The 18,186-nt window shown below is 39.1% G+C and overlaps 1 protein-coding gene across 1 annotated transcript in view; it reads right to left on the reverse strand.

Annotated features, from left to right (window-relative positions):
• Positions 1-18,186, reverse strand: part of HELQ (helicase, POLQ like) — a 43,561-nt gene that overhangs the window by 24,029 nt on the left and 1,346 nt on the right. The window contains exons 2-5 of the mRNA XM_063458743.1: positions 8,741-9,253; positions 6,016-6,838; positions 1,867-2,045; positions 816-1,016 (exon numbers count right to left, since the gene is read on the reverse strand). Coding sequence (XP_063314813.1) covers positions 816-1,016; positions 1,867-2,045; positions 6,016-6,838; positions 8,741-8,914 — 1,377 coding nt within the window. The 5' untranslated portion in view covers positions 8,915-9,253. The remainder of the gene's footprint in view (positions 1-815; positions 1,017-1,866; positions 2,046-6,015; positions 6,839-8,740; positions 9,254-18,186) is intronic.

Below are 18,186 nucleotides of genomic sequence, written 5' to 3' on the forward strand. Positions count from 1 at the left end.
TGTCACTTAGAGTTTGCCCTGAGTCTAAGCAAGCAAGACTGAGGCAGAGTCAAAATGAGAATTTAATAAAGAGTATGTGTAGCGGACCACGGGTATCCCGGTTACCTCCGCTATTTCCCTTCCGTCAGCTGAATAGGAACCATTAAGGATATAGAGAGAACCATTTCCCCCCAATAACTGGATGACACACAGTTCTGGAGGTACAACAACACTTTATTGGCCACACACAGCTTTTATGCATAGCCCCATGCAAAGTGCTGACCACACAACATACAAGGAAACCTCCCCTGATCCTCCCCCTCCCTGGGATCCTACCACGGGAAGGGACTCTGTTCACTTTGTCCCCAAAGCCTGCCACTTGAACCCCCAGGGTCCCACATTAGCTGCCAGGGGTCTTCTTCCTTGGAGCCTCTGTGCCTGGGAGTGCAGGCGTGGGAAAAAGGGACTGTCCCTTTGTCTCCCAGGCACCGAAAAGCCCTCCTGCGAGAAAAGAGCTGGTCGCTTTGTCCCTGCGGGCACCGAAAAGCCCGCCAAACTCGCCAGTGGCCCAGAAGCGTCCACACCAACCTCAGGAACCCTCACAATGGCCTCTGAAGTGAACTGCCTCCATTCGCTGGGTACCTGTGTGGAAACCAGGCAAGAGAAGCATCTCCTTTCGGGATACGAATGCTCCCCCTGGGTGCCGTTCACCTTTATGAAATGGTGGCCACACGGGGTAGCACTCATTAATTACTTCTGTTGCTGCGAGTGCGAACATTCTAATGGGGAACTGGGGAGTATTTCTTTGGATGAGTAGTTGGACAAACAAATGTTACCTCATCAACTACAAGAAGACCCAGTTCATTGATCCGTCCATTTTCAATCAAGGAGTTTACAAGGCTGTGTCCCTTCTCAATAGTTGCAATGTAGAGGGACTTTTTTTTCCTTCTTTTAATGGGAGGGAATCTTCCTTTACTACCAGCATATTCTTCTATCAAGAAATCCAACTCCACTCCAAAACTGGATAGGCCCCGAACCTAGAAATTAGGCATGATAATGTGACATATAGTATAAGTTGGAAATCTAACAAAAAATTATGAAATAGACAATGCTTCAATGCTAGTTACTGTAATAAAACATGGAATAAATAATGACAAGGATGGATTAGATCTTACTAAAAGGACACTACAGTTACCAAAACAACTTAACAAAGCAGTTTTGTGTATAGGCGATGCTTCTGAAGTATCACTCCTCAATTCTCTGCCATTTAGGAGTTAAACCACTTTTGTTTCTGTTTATTCAGCCCTAACCACACCTCCCCTGGCTGAGACTGACAGAGCCTGCTCTGCATGAAAACAAAATGTGTTCATTTTCAGATGTAACTTACTTTTCTTAAGTTGTTTCTTATTTATTTATTTATCATCATCTGCTCTATAAATTAAACTTTAATTACATACATGATACTCCTACATAGTCTAACAAGCTATTACTAGAGCAGGATATGAGAAATTCTAAAATTAAAACAGAATTTGCAATAAAGGAAGTGTAAACATTAGATGACGCTTTACAGGAAGTGTTCAGGGAGGTTGTGTCAGATGCAGGTAGGCGTGCCTAGGGCTACATAAACAAAAGTGATTTAACATCTACATGGCAGAGAGCAGTGAGACTACAGGGGCATGATCTATACACCAATATGGCTTAATTAAACAAAAATGGTTTTGATGACTATAGTGTCCCTTTAAAGTGGTTTCCAATGAACATATCCTTTGAATGTTAGAATTAGTAAGATATATGGTAGATATTCAGAAAATTTAATAAAATCAGTGACATTCTCAGCAGTAAGTGGAGGAGCATATCAAATATTTAACCAAAAGCAATGAGGCTCACCTTCTCTTGCACAATTGCTACATATGGTAAGATCATTAACACATCTTTCTGTCTGCATATAAGTTCTTGAAGAATAAGGATTTCAGCAACTAGTGTTTTCCCTCCACTGGTTGGAAGGGAATAAATCAGATTTTTCTTTTGTTTAAGAGAATCCAAAGTCAAACATGTATGCTGCCAATCTGTAAAGTTTAAATAAAATGCATTATGATAAAAAATGAAGGTTAAGAAGCCAATTTGTACATGATCCAAGCACCATGCCGGCTATAGTTTATTGTAGTGGCAATGATATAATGAGGCTACAGGTAAAATCTCTCTGATTTTATCAAATTTCTAAAGCTTTGACAAAAAACAGATGATTGCTAGTACCAAAGCTCTTTCATCTGCTCATGAGTTGATAATGAGGAAAAATCACTTATTTGTGATTTGTTTTTAATGGAACATCATCTGTCATTTCCCTTACAAGTGGGTTTATAGCATTCATGGTTCCCCTGACTTATCAGATAGTAGATGTATAACATCTAGCAAAAACTCTCTACTTGCAATCTACATGGTTGGGACCTGGTGCTTGTTCACCCTGTTAAATTGAACATTTTGAACGTTTATATAATTTACTGTTAGTATTTGTCAGTGTGCTTACTGACTATACAACTGTAACAAACAGTAATGATTCAACGTTACACAAGTGTGATTGTGCACTTAGCCTCTTTACACGACCTACACAGAGTTTTAGTGATTATCATGCTTAGACAGCCCCTTTAAGACACAGCACATGCTAACGTGCAGTAAATAAAGATTAAACAAATAAAAACAAACAACTCAAAATAAAAACAAACTTGAAAAAAAAATTCTGACAAGACACTCACAAAAGATACAATTTTATATTACTGAGTTATATGTTGTAAGAAAATTAAAAAAATCTGGGTCCAAGTTCTAAAAGTGCAACAATCAACAACATTCCATAGTTTTAAACTTTTCTCATAATTATGATTTATACAGGTCTCATAATGGTTCTAAACAAATAAACTCAACAAACAAGAGATATAAAATACTCAAAATATTCTAATGAGAGTGACAACTTTGAAGTGACCTCAATGTATTATCTTCCAATAGTTTATCTTAAATATGGAGGCCCTCAGTAGAATATGCAACATAGAAACATAAATACTGAGAAGCAATGATAGTGTAGTATATTTTAAACAATTGGACGAATACTTCAGGAAAAATGCCACTCACATTTTATAGATCTTCATAAAAAATCAAATAACATCGGTAAACAGTGGTACAGTTCCCACTTACAGATATACACCTATTGCAAACACTTAATATACTCAGAAAAATTAAGAAACACGATGAACACAAACACCGGAGATCCAGTAATACAATGTATCAAGATACTCATCATATAGCGGTAAAATCCCCACTTAAGGATATGTAGTCAATATTTTTCAAATCAGCAGTCACATACAAAACACAATAAAAAGTGCATATAGCGTTTACTGTATTACTTTAAAATGGGTGAATAAGAGTGCTGCTTAAAATATCCGTATTGGGGGCGGGGCCTGGCTGCTGAGCCGAGTGGATGCCTGTGGACACAGCTCCTGCACTCACTAGCAGATAAAGGGACAAAATCAGCAAATCATTGCGAGTACTCGACTCACAAGGGCCACTGAGCTACTGGTGACACCCGGGCGAATCGACGGGTACTAAACATGCCACAATTGAAGCGAGAATCGCCCGAGTACCGTATGCGGCCTACAAGCATGGCCGGCGCAGAGGAGACGGCCGCTCCTCCGAAGCCATCCTCGCCTGAGCACTCGAAACTGGGCCCTTTTTCCCCCCCCTTTGGACCGGCGGGGGTCATCCCGGTCCCCATCGACGGACAGCAGGTTCTCGCTCACACCCTAAAAGCCTGCACAGACACAGGCCCTACACAATGCGGACCTAGCATGCACACCGCGACACGAATGGCGCCAGGAGATGCGGGCCATGGCGACGACATGATCAAGCGCTCCCTCCGACGCATCGACAAAGCATTCCAGCGCTTCTGGCAGCAATTGGAGCAGCGTATGGTGCAGCAAGCACCGAAGCCTACGCGGGAGGTGAGGGAAGCCGAGCTGAAAGGGCCGAGCGTGTCCCGCTCGGGCAGACCCCAGCCTGGAGCACACACCGCCCAGGATCCCTGCCTACCTGGGCCGAAGGCCAAGAGGGCTAAAGCTGCCTAAACCGACAGCCAGCCAAACCTGTTAACTATGCCTTATATCCAGAGTGCACAGTATGTTTATGCCTTACTACATGATATCTTGCACAACGCATCTGACATCCCTAACACGCTTATTATGGATTGCTAGCCTGTACTATTTTCTAGGGCAACACAAGCCTGCTTATAGATCGAGGACAAGGCAGATGAATACCTAACTTGCTCTACACATGATGCACTAAGCTAGCCTCTTCTCCACCGTGCCTTAGAATAGGAGCAGTAGTCTATCACTATAGCACGCTACAGCTGAGTTTAACCCGTGTGAATATGAATATGTTTAATGTTATTAATTTGTGGTAGAATACAGTTACTTTTCCCAGAGCGTTTGACCTGTCATGCCGTAAGCTACCTTTACTATGTTGACATGTACTGAGCGAGAGCCAGAGCTGCTTAACACGTAGCATGACTAACCTGTTAACTTTTACACATGTCTTTAACAATTGCTTGTAAAACAATGTTTACTCGACGTTTCAAAAAAACTAAAAATATATGGCAGTCCTTTGAAGGAGTGTATTATGTACCATCTTGTTTCCACCAATTGTATTACCCCATACTGCCTCCTCTCTTCATTCTGTACCCCATAACGCAAATGCCATAATAAAAGAAAGATTGACAAAAAAAAAAAAAAAAAATATCCGTATTAATTATTATTATAATTTATATAGCGTCAACATATTCTGTAGCGCTTTTAATAGAATGGGGATAATTGGCATACAAAAATATTAACAGAGACAAGAAATTAGCTCACAACCTATAGTGTTCTACTTGAGAAGCATAGGTAGTATCATCTCCACCAGGAATAAGTGGTCTGAAGATTCTATTGTAGCAATAAATGAACCCCAATCAAGAGTCAGGAGATGTATAATCCAAAAGTAATTATTAAGTAACAAAATGCATAAAAAGTGATAAAGACAAACCAGTAATAAAAAAACAAACACATTTCACCAACTAGCAGGCTTTTTCGAGTGGTTTTACTTGTATTTAGTACACTTTTGTAATTGCTTTTCTGCATTTGTGTTTCTCTGTTACATATCCTATCATGGACTTCCACAATCCATACTCAAGGACAACTATTAGAAGACTTTCTGAGGACATTTGAAAGTTGTCTTTCTCATAAGAGTATTTTAAGTGTTAACATTTGCACATCTTTTTGTGACACAACCTTTTATCATTTGTTTGTTGATGTATACCTATGGGTATTGACGGATTCTGCACACTAAGTGACGTGTCTGTTGCCCACCACTCCTTCATCACGGACACCTAGCCTTTATCCATACTTTTATTTTTCTAAATATACGGATATAAAATATATTTGACTTTTACATTTTACACTTTTAATTTTAACAACGAAGTATAATTTAGAAAATTAAAAGTACATTTCTAAATGTTTATGCTACGTAAGCAATCAAACACCTCCAATACAATTCATGCCATTTTATAAGCAAGCTCATGAAAATACACATTTTTGTGGTTTGAGGAAAAAAATTATACCTTCCAGTTTATAACTTTTTAAAGTTAAAAATTTCCAACAAAACATACAATAATTGATTGGTTAAAAGAATATTGTAAAATAGTTACAAAGTAATACAGGCTGAAAAAAAACCTACATGAAGTTCAACCTTTCACACATATGTATTACTGCTGCTAATCCACAAGAAACCAAAACCCTAAGTTGAAGCAATTTGAAATTTTGCCACACAAGGCAAAACAAATCCCTCGACTTTGAAAGGGATGTCAGACTTCTCCTTGGATCAACAAGAGGTTTCTCCACACGTCAACCTATTCTAACCTAGAATATTCTGTTTTCCCAAAAATGCATACAGATTTTTAAAAGTTGGAGAAAAAGGCGCAGATCATATTAAGAGCAGGACTTGTTATCAAAATTAACATACCATAAAGTTCTTTTATTCCTCTAAACTGATCAATTAGATCACTAACTTTGCTCGGTAATCCATAAAATGGGCCCAAATCGAAATCGGACGAGTTTTCCAAAGTCTTCTTAGCAACATCAATTTCCTCTAAAAGAATGGTTTCTTTGAGCTGCAAAGTCCTGGAGACCTGTGGACTTTGACCTTTGGCATTGCTGGCCAAAGTATTTTTTAGACTATCCTTCAAGCTTTTTCTCCGTCCCTGCTCATGATTTAGCGGAAAATGTTTCGAAGAGTCAATTCCAGGAACTTCAATGGTGTGAGAAGTTTTGTAACAGTCCAATACAGAGGCACCATTAATGTTCTTCAATTTGCCTTGTGCTCCAGCAATATTCAGGCCACTACTGAATAGTTTGTCATTGAGTAAGGTATGTGGATTACTCTTCTCATTAATAGGTCCTCTAATAATAGTCATGTTCCCATTGCAACTGAAATTCTCTTCTGTAAAACTACCAACTGGAAGATCTGTATCTTCACAGAAAAATATTTGTGAGCATGGAATGTCATCTAAGAAATCATCACTTAAGTCTTTATACTCATTTGAGGCTGTTTGCTCAAAAACCTGCTCAGACTTGAGTAGGAAGGCAGATACACATCCAGCTGTATTTTGCACTTCAGGGGTAAATAAATTAGGATTTTCAGGATTTTGTTGTGGGCTTGTATGGGGAAAGATTCTTGCAGAATCCTGCTTACACTGCTCTTCCAAGTTATCCACCTCAGCTAAAATGGAAGGGTCACCAGCAAAGCTGTCATAATCCCCAAATAAGTCTTCCTCACCAGCACTGTCCTGTATAAGAAAACAACATAATACAATCAGATATAAACATCTACATGTTTCTATGATTTATATCAGAAATGGTAGGTTATTAGACCAAGGTAAAGGTTCAAATGGTATCTATAAATTGAAAGCATATAAACAAAAGAAAAAAGTAATAAGAAAAAAAAAGTAATACAAATTAATAAAGTGCTAGCATGAGAATGAGATTTAGAACATGGGTGTTCAAAGAGTGTCCTACATAGTACACTTTCTGTAAGATCCAGTCAACAGCAATCTTCTTATTTTTAAGAATAACTTTCATGGCTTAGTTAAGAGTGCTTCTATCAGATATAGTGCATTTTAGAATCTAGCTAAATGTCATCAAATGAGGACGTGTCAGTGGAGTGGAACACCAATAGCTGTTGTAAAAGCAAATGATATGAAGTTCACTCTAAACAATGCTTACATTGATTATGCTTGGATGTTAAAGTTATTAGAGTACTTGACCAATCAGAATTAATGAGTTAGTGCTTAATATTTCTCATTTCATAGTGATTTCTTTTCAAAGATGATTTATGTAGATTGCTTACATAGTTTTCAATATGTGTGCATACTGTACTCAAAAATATGTTCCATTATTACGTAAATGTTATTTCACATTATAAATATACCGTAATCAGAAGATACATGGGATCTCTTGTAATGGTGTGGGTTAGCACATCCAATGAGAACAGAAGTTTAAAAAAAAAAAATCACAGATCCTGCAGTAAAAATACAAACATGCTTAGGGAAACTACATGGCCATAACGTTCTATTTTTTTTTCAACAACAAAAAAAAAAGGACCATAATCACTAACGTATGCCTCCCCCCCCATTGTATGTAGTCTAACTATTTGCGAACGGTCTGATAACGTACATTGGGTCCGCTGAGCACCTGGCGCTTCCATGCTTAGGGAAACTACATGGCCATAACGTTCTATTTTTTTTTCAACAACAAAAAAAAAAGGACCATAATCACTAACGTATGCCTCCCCCCCCATTGTATGTAGTCTAACTATTTGCGAACGGTCTGATAACGTACATTGGGTCCGCTGAGCACCTGGCGCTTCCTCCGTTGAGAGACGGAGACAGCAACATGGAGCATTTGTTAGCTCTACTGAGCTATGTCCTGCTAAGCTTGGCCATCTCATTAACTAAAAGAATCAGCTGATGGAAAGTGCTTCTGGTTCAATGCATCTTGGGTAAGCTATTAAACCATTAGCAAACTGTTTGACTACTAACATTACAGCATGCTATGGTGCTTGGAATGTTCCTTTAACCCCTTAAGGACTAAACTTCTGGAATAAAATGGAATCATGACAAACATGTCATGTGTCCTTAAGGGGTTAAAAACTCGCAATCCAATGAAACATCAGTATTCTCTATTGCTGCCAATTGTAATTCAATATGTGTCACAAAATTATTTTTCACATATATTTGAATAACACAATAAAATAAATAAATAAAAGGATTATGGCAAACAGACTAGCTAAATGTCAAGTATGGTGAATGGAAAGTCTCTATCTCCCTTAATGTGGGGTGGGGGGTGCAGGGGTATTCACTAAACTCTATAGGAGGCAAAAGGTTGTGACGATTGCAGTGTTGTAGAATTTTTTCAGAAAAGCTTTTTTTTGTCTCAGTTACTCCAATTGGATTTAATTTGTGAAAATTTTGAGTTTTCTTAAAAACGCTATGTCCCGGGTTCTAAGCAGGTGCCCCAATCTGAAATGATTTTTTGTTCCTGTGGAGGTCAGAGTTCTTGAAAAGTGAATGCCGATTCTAAAGGCCCTTTAATCTTTCCACAAAGCCATTTAACAATCTCTTGAGCAATTTGAATAGATTGTACTGGAATATTAAGAATTACAAAAATGTATAATGAAGCAGGAATACTACCTCCATGAATCTTGATAACACAGGGTTCTCATTCAAAATGTCAGAACTTTGAACCAAATCCTCGTCCTCTCTATTTGTTCTCTTCTTTGCTGGAGTGGATCCACTACGGCCAGTAGGTAGACTCCTTTTCCGTACAGAATAACGCCTCCTGACCAGTGGTCCCTCCGATTCCATCACCTAGTCATATAAATGTGGCTCACATTGTATGCACAGCAACAGTTATCAGTTTGTATGAACGTAGAGCTCAAACCAATAACATCTACTTAGACATGCGATGGCAGTAATAATTATGCTACACAGCAATCAATATTGGAAATCCCAAAGTATCTGTCAGTGAATAACGGTTTGTAGACATGAAATCCAATAATATTTCTACAGTCTATAAGGATTGAGGAATAGAGAAAAGTGACCATGTCCATTTAGCTAGGAAATAAAAAATTTAGACTGGTAATTCTTGGCATTGTTTTCATGCTATGGTTTCCAGCAATGTGTGTATTCTTCTTTCATGCATACCTGTAATGAAAAAAAAAAGACAAAACCAAATGTGGTTATATGTATTATAGCCACTCGGCATTAGAATATAAGCAACACACAAAAAAAAAAAAAAAAAAAAAAAAAGAAACATTACAAAAAATATGGTCATATAATATAAACATATTGCAAAATGATTTCCAACATTCTACTTTTGAAAAATGGTCTCAGACTTTTTAATGAACTACATTCATCGCTTTGCAAAGTGATTCTCTCACTAGATCTGGTAGAGAGACCCCCGGGTCTAAACAGACTCTGGAGGTTTTCCCTCCATGCTCCAATGCTATTCTAATCGGTACTGGGCTTTCTGAGTTGCCCATCACCAATTGCAATGCATTTGGCATACTATTTTCAGTATAACAGATATCAGACTGTCATACTGAAAATAGTCAGTAGATGGCAGCAACATATTAAACTTTTTCTTAGCTTAGAATCCCTTTGCATATATAAGCATAGATATAGAATACCTAGATGCCGCATTCTCTGCTGAGCGGCGAGAAATGTGGCAGCCATCCAATGAAGCTATTGAAGAACACTTGGAAAGCCAATCTCACTAAAGGTAAGTGAAGGACTTGGGGGCACTTATAGCCCTTAATGCCCATACCCCTTAGTACCCCTACCCCATGTCATTAATGCCCCTACCCCTAATCCTTAATACCCCTACACACACAGTGTTAATACCCCTATCCCAGCACACATAGTCCTTAATACCCCTACCCCAGCACAGGGGTATTAACACTGTAGGGGTATGGGTATTAACACCATAGGGGTAGAGGTATTAAGGACTAGGGATAGGGGTATTAACACTGTGTGTGTAGGGGTATTAAGGATTAGGGGTAGGGGCATTAATGACATGGGTAGGGGTACTAAGGGGAAGGGGCATTAAGGGCTAAAAGTGCCCCAAGTCCTTCACTTACCTTGAGTGAGATGGGCTTTCCAAGGGTTCTTCAATAGCTTCAGTAGAGCGGCGACCGGTCCAAGATGGCTGCCGCATTTCTCGCCGCTCAGCAGAGAATTCCATAGATGTGCGGCATCTAGGTATTCTATATCTATGAATATAAGTACTGAGGTAAAATTACAATTGATTTGTCACCAAAACTATAGGAACACTATAGTCACCAAAACTATTTTAACTTAATGAAGCAGTTTTGGTGTATAGATCATGCCCCTGCAGTTTCACTGCTCAATTCCTCGCCATTTAGGAGTTAAATCACTTTTGTTTCTGTCCATGCAGCTCTAGCCACGCCTCCTATGGCTGTGACTGACACAGCCTGAACGAAAAAAATGGCTTGATTTTCAATCAGATGTTTTTTATTTCCTGCTCTGTAAATTGAATTTTAAATCACACACAGGAGGCTCTTGTAAGGTCAAGCAAGCTATAAACAGTACAGGAGTTAAGAAATGTTAAATTAAACAGACTATGAAATAAGGTAAATAAAGTATAGACATTAGGTCTCTCTTTACAGAAAGTGTTTAGGAAGGCTGTGAATGTTACATGCAGGGAGGTGTGACTAGGGCTGCATTAACAAAAGTGAGAGCAGAGAATTGAGCGGTAAAACTGCAGGCATCATCTAGACACCAAAACTGCTACTTTAACATAAAGTTGTTTTGGTGACTATAGTGTCCCTTTAAGGATTAAGATTAGGTTTAGAATAAGTGTTGGGTTTATGTTTACGATTAGGTTTATAATTAACTGCAGAATTGGGATTAGGATTCAGATTACAATTAGGGTCAGCAAAGAAATTATTTAGCTGAAATAAGCAAGAGAATTAATTTGCTGATATCAGCAGAGGGAATCCTAACACTAGTTCTATTGTTAAAAATTACACCGCTAAATTGCAATGTGCAAGTCCAAAAATGTGAAAAAAAAATAATACCATAAACTTTGAAAGAATTTGGTGCTAAAATGCCTGTGAAATGGCTCTTTTGGGCAGTCTCATGGCGACTTCTTAGCTCTGTTTGGGCCCAAGAAGATCCTACATGGCATCACTGTGCCTCAGCTCGGAGGTAGAGGTCTTCGGCTACTTGTCACCAGACCGCTCGTACTCACCGGAGCCTCAACGGGATCTCCCTATCACAACCCTACACCCTGAAGAGCCGTCTGCTGGTGCTGGGAATGCCATGGATGCCTCCCTGAAAACGCCAATCCCGGCTCATAAGATCCACCAGCTTGGACTTTTACACCTATTTTCCTGTTGGTCATGGCGGAGGTCGGAATGGACAGTCTCTCACAGAGGACTGTCATGCTTGTGGTACCGTTACAAGGGTATTGCAGCTTCCAGGATAGAAGCAGCTACAAGCGTGTTCCCAGTGACATTATTGTTGTTATTTTTAATTGTATCTTGGACAGTAACCCTTTATTCAGCTTCATCATTATCAACGTTTAGCTCTTATCAAGCAGTAACAGTGCCCCAATTTGTTTAACTGCTGCAGTTGAGCCCAAGCACCCAGCAGCATTTACATTTTGCAACCAATTACAGTTCTAATGTATATATTGTATTTAATGTATTTTCTCCTTCTTTCCCAGTTGATTCAATAGAATTGTGTTTATGTTGTCTATTCTCATTAAATAAAAAAGTGCAGTATTTTTAGATTTCCTGTCATTCCAACATTTTGATATGTATTGGACATCTATTCTCCTTTGAAATGTCTAACCAAGCTTGTATGATATATAATGCACAACAAAAATAAAGAATGTCAAAAACAAAAATGGCTTTATAATAAGGCTAAAATATACCACTGTAGCTTCCTAGGACAGTATGTATTTTGATAAACTGTGCGTCTGACATCTTTCTGGACATGAAAACCTCTTAACTGTTGAAAAATACAGAGGTCCAGGAAGATATCAGTACGGTCATTTGTAACTATTTTTAGGACAATGTCACTACTGAAATCTCTGGTGCTTCCCTATGATAGGCTCATAAAGTGGTCCTGAAAGGCCACTTTATTAATGTCAACACCCATAAAAAGCAAGAGAAAACAAAACTCCTGTCTGACCTCCCAGCAAGCCTTGTGCCAATCTGAGCAGCAGAACAAACAAAAATCCCACCCTATGTTAACAGAGTTACACGCCCTCTGACAGTCCATTAAAGAGGCTTCGCTAAATAATGTTGCTCGTTGTATACAATTTTTTTTACGAAAATTCTAATCAAATGGACAAACCATTAGGCCTCGCCCAGGAATTAAATCAATTTAAGAGATGATAACATACATGCCTAAAACACAAATTTATGGTCCCAAGATTAGGCAATTCTCTATATGGAATAGCACTAGACAGGGGTGCCCTGGAGGGGTTCAGTCCCTGCCAGTACCAGCCACTAGGAAAGTTCTAATCCACCTATGGGCCATTGACAACTTAATTTGGCCAAATAAACAGCACTGGATAGCTCGAGATGTCTTACACAAGAACGGCTTGGGGGCTTCGGTTGCTCCATTAATTCAAATTGTCACCTGGCACTCTCATCGACATCAGAGAAGATAGGTTGGCCTAGAGTTGACATTTACTGGAGCAGATCTACCCCAATTCTACATATGGGCCTATTCTCTGCACTACTTGCATGGAAGTCCTAAATTCTCTTTGAATCTGGAATGCTACCTCACAAAAAAGGAAAAGCTGTAGGAAGCTACTAGTATGTACGCTTAAGAAATATTTTAGGACAGATTTGAGGGGATAACCCTTATGAAAAATTTCAACAACAAAACAAAGGAACATAATCTATCCTAATGAAATCACGAACATAACAAAGTTGACACATAAAATATAACATTTAATAAGTATTATTAAAAAGGTAAAAGAACCTATAAATACGGGGCTACAAGGGAGGGTGAAATAGATACAGAGGATATTGCTCTATATTATAAGTACATTTACTAAGAAAATACTTTTTAATATAAAATAGAAGGGAAAATGACCAACAGTAAATTCTCTAAATATAACCATAAGCAGTTAGATTTTCTTGAGCTGCAGATCATAGAAATAGTTACATTTCAGTAAAGTCCATAACTGGAAACAAGTAACTAACTTCTAAGCATGTAGCGGTCTGTGACAACAAAAAAGTAAATGTATTTAATAGAGCAAGAAATTGTTAATTCAATTAAACATTGTATCTATTTACTGTAATTCGCCAATGCTGTGTTCAGTTGTGGATAAATGGTGTGTAGTTAAATTCTTTGTTTAATCCACGGGGAGTTAATGTCTGAAATACATCAATCCATTTAGATTCTTTCTGTAGTAGACATCTATTAACATTTCCTTTTCTGGGATTTGGAGTGAGTAATAGGATAGTCATAGATAGCTATGGTCAAGGTTAGAAGATAATAGAGCAAATTAATTAACAAGCCAATAGTCAATGAGTACAGAAAATAGAATTAACGAGAAGATAAGTCAAAGTCAAACCAGAAATGAATAGTAAATATAAATGTGCTATTGGGCTACTTAGAACCACAACAGGGCAGCTAAGAGCATACAGATGGGGTTTAAATAAGAGGGACAACAAAGAGCCAAAAGACATGAGAACGGCAGAACAACAAGCCGCACCACTAGTGACATCATTGTAGTGCGCCAGAGTCCCTTCCCTATTCGCATCATAAGAATGTGACCATGGAAGCGGATATAAAAATTTGCTCCTGTGGCCCGCTGCACGAGAAGCACTGCCTGGATGAGCCAGAGTGGGTGTATCAGGAGTACACTGTTGGACTTCACTATACCACTATTAGATCACTGCTAATTATGTTATATCTTTTGTATACTTTATCTTGTTTTGGCTATTAGCCCTTGTTTGTGGTTACATTATTATGTTATTATTTGTATAGCGCCAACAAATTCCGCAGCGCTTTACAGTGGGTGGATGAACAAACATGTAGTTGTAACCAGACAAGTTGGACACACAGGAACAGAGGGGTTGAGGGCCCTGCCCAATGAGCTTACATGCTAGAGGTAATGGAGTAAAGTGACACAAAAGGTAAGGATAGTATTAGACTAATGACAGTTGCAAGAGAGGAATCAGTCAGGAGCTATTAACAGTTTAATTTATACGCTTTTATGAAGAAGTGGGTTTTAAATGATTTTTTGAAGGAGCAGCAGGGAGGATAGATAGGTGGGAGCAGCATTATGTAGAGTTTTTAAAGCAAAAAAAATAATTTAAAATTGAGCCCTATATTTTACAGGAAGCCAATGTAGGGACTGACAGAAGGGTGAGGCGTGGGAGGTGCGGGCGGACAGGAAGATGAGTCTCGCTGCGGCATTCATTGTGGACTGTAACACCACTGAGAAGCAGATTACAGTAGTCAAGGCGAGAAAGGACAGTGGAAAGAACCAGCACCTTAGTCGCATCTGGTGTTAAGTAGGGTCGGATGCGCGCAATGTTTTTGAGATGGAAGCGGCAGGATTTGGCGATAGACTGAACTTGAGGCGTTAAGGAGAGGTCGCAGTCAAAGAGAATACCTAGGCAGCGAGCCTGCGTGGTGGAGCTGATGGTAGCACCGTTTACTTGGAGGGAGACAGACACAGGAGTAACAACACTTGAGGGAGGAAAGACCAGAATTTCAGTTTTGGTCAAGTTGAGTTTAAGGAAGTGAGCAGCCATCCTGTTAGAAATTGCAGAGAGGCAGTCAGAGAAGCTAGTCAAGAGGGACAGGGAGAGATCAGGAGAGGACAGATAGATTTGCTTGTCATCTGCATAGAAATGATATTGGAAGCCAAAGGAGCTCATGAGTTTACCAAGGGAGGAAGTATAGATGGAGAACATTAGGGGACCAAGGACTGAACCTTGGGGGACACCAACAGAGAGGAGTTGGGGAGAAGAAGCAGAGCCAGAGAAAGAAACACTGAAATAGCGCTGGTAGGAGGAGCACCAGGAGAGAGCAATATATTGTAGACCGATATTGCGGAGGATGAGAAGAAGCTGTGGATGATCAACAGTGTCAAAAGCCACATAAAAACTAACGCTTGTACAATGGCTAAAACTCTGTATTTTATGTGCAGCAACAAATAAAAAAAAATGGTATATAATATTTGTTAGTGCAATAAAAGAGAGAGATACAAGTTACAGTTGAACAGAAACAGCAAAAAAATTAAAATAAATGCTAAATTGCTTGTGCTCTGAGGTATAAGGCAAGTTTCTGAAGCTGTGTCCTTAACCCCTTAAGGACGCATGACGGAATATTTCCGTCATGCAGTATTTTTCCAGCAGGGTCTATTACCTTGCTGGTAACTATGAGCCCCAGGTATCATTTGATTCCTGGGGCTCCCCTCTCTCACCTGGGGCCAGAATTAGTGTCCCCAGACTGACTGATGCTCTGTTTGCAGAGCTCAAAGTGAGCGCTGCAAACAAGCATTTAAATGGGGATTTAAATCCCCACTATTACAATTTGGTGTGATCAGGGTTAAATCCCTGCTAACACAAGGGAGTTCCAGGTATCAATGGAAACCTGGGGCTCCCCTCTATCAGCTGGGGCATTTTTAGTGACCCCAGCCTTTTTGATGAGTTACATGCAGTGCTGGAAGTCAGCGCGGCATGTATCTGCTTAAATAGGCATTTAAATGCCTATATCTAGATTGTGGTGTTAGCAGGGTTAAATCCCTGCTCACACCAGGAAACCCAGGTATCATTAGAAACCTGGGTCTCCCCTCTGTCAGTTGGGGTCATTTTTAATGTCCACAGACTGACAGCTGAGCTGCATGCAGAGCTCAAAGTGAGATCGGCATGCAGCTGTTTAAATGGGGATTTAAATCCCCATAGAGCACAATGCAGTGTGAGCAGGGTTAAATCCCTGCTCACACTAGGAAACCCAGGTATCATTAGAAACATGGGGGTCCCCTCTGTCAGCTGGGGCCATTTTTAGTGGCCCCAGGTTTTTTGATGAGCTGCATGCAGAGCTCAAAGTGAGGTCGGCAAGCAGCTCTTTTAATGGGGATTTAAATCCCCATAGACAGCAATGTAGTGTGAGCAGGGTTAAATCCCTGCTCACACTAGGAAACCCAGGTATCATTAGAAACCTGGGGGTCCCCTCTGTCAGTTGGGGCCATTTTTAGTGGCCCCAGGTTTTTTGATGAGCTGCATGCAGAGCTCAAAGTGAGGTCGGCAAGCAGCTCTTTAAATGGGGATTTAAATCCCCATAGACAGCAATGTAGTGAGAGCAGGGTTAAATCCCTGCTCACACTAGGAAACCCAGGTATCATTAGAAACCTGGGGGTCCCCTCTGTCAGTTGGGGCCATTTTTAGTGGCCCCAGACTTTTTGATGAGCTGCATGCAGTGCTGAAAGTTAGCACTGCATGTAGCCATTTAAACCCACAAAGAACACTGCAGCTGAGCGATCAAGCTCAGCTACAGTCATTCTCTCAAGTGATCTGGTGCTTGGGAGACCCCCAGGGTCTGAACAAACCCTGGAGGATCACCCTCTATGCCCAAATGCCATTCTGACCAGTGCTGGGCATTTTTAGTTGCCCAGCACAGATCGCATTGCATTGGGAATAATGTCTTCAATGTAAGAGATGGGAGACTGCAATACTGAAAATAGCCAGTAGATGGCAGCAACATACCACTGTGTTTTAGTTTAAAATCCCTTTACTAATATCAGCACTGATATTAGTAGAGGGAAACCTTTGGGATTAAGATTAAATTAAGGATTACAATTAAGGATTATTATTCAGTTTAGCATAAGTACTAGATTTATTATCAGGTTTATTACTGGGTTTATTATTAAGTTTATGTTTGAGATTAGGTTTATAATTAATTGTAGTATTGGGATTATGTTTCAGATTAGGATTCAGATTATGGTTCAGATTAGGATTATGGTCAGCACGGGCATCCCTTGCTGAATATAGCAAGGGAATTCCTCGGCTGACACCAGCAGGGGGAATCATTTTAACATTATTGCTAAAGGTAGGATTGAGATTTGGATTAAGGTTATAATTAGGGTTACACATGGGATTACGTTATGGGTTAGGATTGTGGTAATGGTTTATTATTAGATTGAGGGTTAGATTTAGGATTAGGATTTGGTTTAGAATTAGGGCTTGGTTTGGGATTAGAGATTTAGATTAATATTAAGATCACTACTTTCCAAAGATATGGGGTATGCATATGGGGTATATTTGTACTGAGAAGATGTTGCTGAGTACAGCTAAGATAATTTTATGACAGTGGGAAACAGGATATTTAAAAAATAATCATCAGAAATACTATGTGTATGTAAAAATTTTAAAATAAAAATGAATACCACAAACTTTGAAACAAAATGGTGACAAAATGTCACTTCAATAAAGCTTATAATATTTTATATGAGGGTCCCCATGTTGTCCACTTTTGTAAATGGTATGCATTGGTGGCGTTATTTAAATATATGAGCGACTAAAATGCCCCAAAATGAAACAATGACCATTCGTCAATTTGTCATTTAAAAAAAACTGTAATGGGCCGGGTATGATTTTAGCCCTGTATTTTTTCACAAAAACCTGGCTAAGGTGTACAAAGGGGGTAATTTTGTACTCAGGAAATATAGCTGAGAATAATTTTGTGATTTAATTTACAGTAACATATATCAAGTTTCCAAAATTAACTACTAAAATACAACATGTGTGTATAAAAATGCAAAAATAAAACAATATGATAACATTTGAAAGTAATTGGTGCTAACATAACTGTATAATAAAGCTCAAAATATACCATATGACATAGCCCGTGGTGTCTACTTTCACAAATGGTATGCATTTATGGAGTAATTTTAACTGTCAAACTGCTACAATGCCCTAAAATGTGATATAGACACACCAAATCCATTTATCAAAATTCTAATTGTAAAAACTGTAATGGTCAGGACTCGTTTAAGGCACTGTAGCTTCACAGGATAGTGTCAAAGACATACATTGGGGGTATTGTTTTATTCAGAAGAGTTTGCTGAGCATAATTATGGG

The sequence above is a fragment of the Pelobates fuscus genome, chromosome 6 (genome assembly GCF_036172605.1).
Source record: "Pelobates fuscus isolate aPelFus1 chromosome 6, aPelFus1.pri, whole genome shotgun sequence".
NCBI classification, from domain to species: domain Eukaryota; kingdom Metazoa; phylum Chordata; class Amphibia; order Anura; family Pelobatidae; genus Pelobates; species Pelobates fuscus.